General features: G+C 38.2%; 1 protein-coding gene across 1 annotated transcript in view; it reads right to left on the bottom strand.

Moving 5' to 3' along the window:
• Positions 1–2,364: 2,364 nt before the first annotated feature.
• The window catches only part of rnaseh2a (ribonuclease H2, subunit A), a 3,474-nt gene continuing 2,638 nt past the window's right edge, over positions 2,365–3,200 (bottom strand). Inside the window, exons 7-8 of the mRNA XM_010792772.1 lie at positions 3,060–3,197; positions 2,365–2,743 (exon numbers count right to left, since the gene is read on the bottom strand). Of these exons, the coding sequence (XP_010791074.1) occupies positions 2,581–2,743; positions 3,060–3,197 (301 nt within the window). The 3' untranslated portion in view covers positions 2,365–2,580. The remainder of the gene's footprint in view (positions 2,744–3,059; positions 3,198–3,200) is intronic.

Genomic DNA, 3,200 nt, shown 5'->3' with positions numbered 1-3,200 from the left:
AACCACAGACCTTATTTAGAGCTATTTTCCAAAATCCTATGGAGAAATTGCATTGCTTTTTTGTCGAAGGAACCCATGCGCAGCTTACTTCCGGGTTTTAGGACGCGTCACTGTGGCACTCTATATCCTTTGTGGCTCTGAAGGCAGCTTTGAAAGAAGAAAACATTAAGTAGACCAAATTTAGAGACAATTCAGGTTAGTTAGGATCTCTTTCACGAACCCTTCCTTTTTAATAATTGTTTTTAATCTGTCTCTTGTGAGTTCCCCGCTTTTAGAAGTGCAATATTAAAACGCTGTAGTATTCCTTTATGTCAGGAAGCTGTCCAGATCCTGTCAAACTTGACGACTGATATTTAAAAAAAGACAGATACCATTTGAAATGTACTCCTTATAATGCTACAACAGTATTTTAGATAGATTACGAGATTGGTGAATTATTACAGGAAAAAAACACAGATTATTTGACGGAAAGAAACCACTGTATGCCACTGTCATACCATAGATGAACCATTAGATGAGGGAGTTGTTCATGTGTGGTGGAGAGCTGGGAAGTTCAAGTGGTGGTGGTGGTGAGGGTGAACCCTGAGTGATCTGTCAGCAGTTCGTTTCGTAGTTCGTTTTATTGACGATACATGTAGTTACTCAGTGGGGGAAAGGTTTTGAATGAATATTTGACCTGCAGATGTGCCGTTTCAGTTAATATGTCAACAGGACTCAAGAGCTTTCTCTCTGAAATCACCATGTTGGGAGTTTGTCTCCATGCCAGCGGTCGTTCATTAACATTTGGATCAGGGATGCAAGTAAATGAAGGGAGAGAAGCTGTGAAATTTGATGTGGCAGTGAATCCCATGTGTGACAGGTGTGTATGTTGAATAATGCATAATGCTTGGTGCCATTTTTCATTGAAATAGCAAAGGAAGCATAACAACAGGCTGTGTTGAATGTTAATACGAACACGTAGTGTGTATGGACACACATCTTGACAAAGTACTTTAACTTTGAAGTAAGGTTACTTAGTACCTTTATGGAAATGTTTGGCAGAGGTTCTGGCTCATGGTAGGTTAGGTGCTTAGTTAACATGTCTGTCCATCTCATGGCAAGATCTGGGTGTGAATCTCAACCAGCTGTTCGTTGATGCACGTTGTCTGGGTTTCAAACAGGAGTGGGCCGTATGGATAAAATCCTCCATAATGCTGTATGTCATTTTATATCATTTCAATATTTGTTGATCATTTGATTATTTAGTCAGCCTCAAAATATCCTAATCCAACTTTCAAATATTTGAGAAATTGCTGCTTTTCTTTGTTTTATTTGGATTTTGGGTAGTTGATGAGACAAAATAGGCTATTGGATGATTTCAACTTGGGTGTTGGGCTTTTTTCACTATATTGTGACCAAACAACTAATCAACAAGTCAAGCATTAGATAAGATTAATCATTAATACAATGATGTGTTAGTTGCCAGTTTAATTTGCACATAGCACATTTTCTACTAAATGTATGTGGTTCAAAGATAAAATAACCAGGAATATTAGCTGTTAAAAAACCCCTGACTATACAGATTGATGCACAAAGGAACATCAAATAAGGCCATCACAGCAATGAACTTGCACACTTGTAGGCAAGAAGCAGAATGAGAACAACAAAGAGAACAAAATCAAGTAAAATCAACTTTATCCTATATCACTAATACAAATTAGCCTAAGGGGTCGTTACAATCCGCACAGTCAACAACATCCTCTACCCTCAGTCCCTCGGCTTGAATTAGAAACATCTCCTATAGGCTCTTGTCTCCTCCTCCTCCTCNTTAGAATATTGTGATAAAGTTCTTTATTTTCTGTAATGCAATTTTAAAAAAAAAAAAAAAAAAAGTCATACATTCTGGATTCATTACAAATCAACTGAAATATTTTTCAGTTGATTTGTAATGAATCCAGAATGTATGACTTTTTTTTTTTTTTTTTTTAAAATTGCATTACAGAAAATAAAGAACTTTATCACAATATTCTAATTTTCTGAGACAGTCCTGTACTTTATGCAGTAATGTAAGCTAAATAATGTAATATGCCTGACAAGTTGATTTTAATGTATGTGGAATAAGCTGTTCCGAGTAGGTTGCATTCTGCAGTTGTGGATTTTTGTGGTGAATATTCCAGCCATCAGAAAGTGGTTGTGTCGGGACCGGTCGGGACTCACAATGGTTCATGTTGAATATGCTTTTGAAACACCTGCTGCATTTTTTCCTATCGCCGCCAGAGGGCAGCATCAGCATTAAAGATTGCAGTTTCAAAACAAACAGTCTTTTTGCCTCTTTTGCAAGTATTATGTAGAATTTATGAACAAAGGCTCTTGCGAAAAAAAGCATTGTTATTAACATTATTTTTATGTATAAAAAAACAAATACAAAAGTGACAAATAAAGATAGACCTTAATTTGAGTCTGGATTGGTGATACAAACATAAAAAGGTCTGCAGTGTTGCATTAAAGTCCATATCAATTTCTGTTTGTGCCGCACATGGAAATACCACAAAGAGCTTGTGATTTCCTGCCTGTGTGTGTGTTTCCTCTACTGTGTTGTCTTCAGAGTGCATCGAGGCTCTTCAGCCGCCGCTCAGTGAAGAAGCGGTGTGTCTGGTGAGTCGATTTTTGGTCTTTACCTCCAGCTGATGCACTGAAGTAAGCCAACATGGATTTGTTGTTCTGACGCTGAGCCCCTTTCTCCCCATCCTCGTCATCATCATCCCTGAGGACAAATTTACCAAAACAAGAGTCATGTTCACGCTGTGGTTAGCTCTTGTCTACAGAAGTCAAAGCATTTGCACAGACATTACGCGTGACGTTGAAATCAAAAGCGTTGCGGTTTCTCACACACACACACAAACCCACAAAACAAATTTCATAAGCTTGAAACATTTTTGACAAGTTATTTTTGTTTGTTTTTACATGGGAAAACATTTGTGTTACTAAGAGTGAGAGCGATTTACTTGGAACACAATCAAAGAGGTTGCAGACACTCCTTAAAATAATCCACTGCAAAATTCAGTTTAAAGGCTCTTTACCAGTGGACCGTCACGCCCTTGCTGTCCATCAGGGTTTGGGCAGTGCTCCAGCTAAATCGAACGAACTGAGGGTAACCAAACACTGGATCCAGGTACTTCAGCATCCACGCTTTAGTCTTCGGATCTGAAAAACCAGGGGGG

This window comes from Notothenia coriiceps, unplaced genomic scaffold (genome assembly GCF_000735185.1).
Source record: "Notothenia coriiceps isolate Sejong01 unplaced genomic scaffold, NC01 NC01_scaffold00036551, whole genome shotgun sequence".
NCBI lineage: Eukaryota > Metazoa > Chordata > Actinopteri > Perciformes > Nototheniidae > Notothenia > Notothenia coriiceps.
This window is presented reverse-complemented; position numbering and strand designations above follow the sequence as displayed.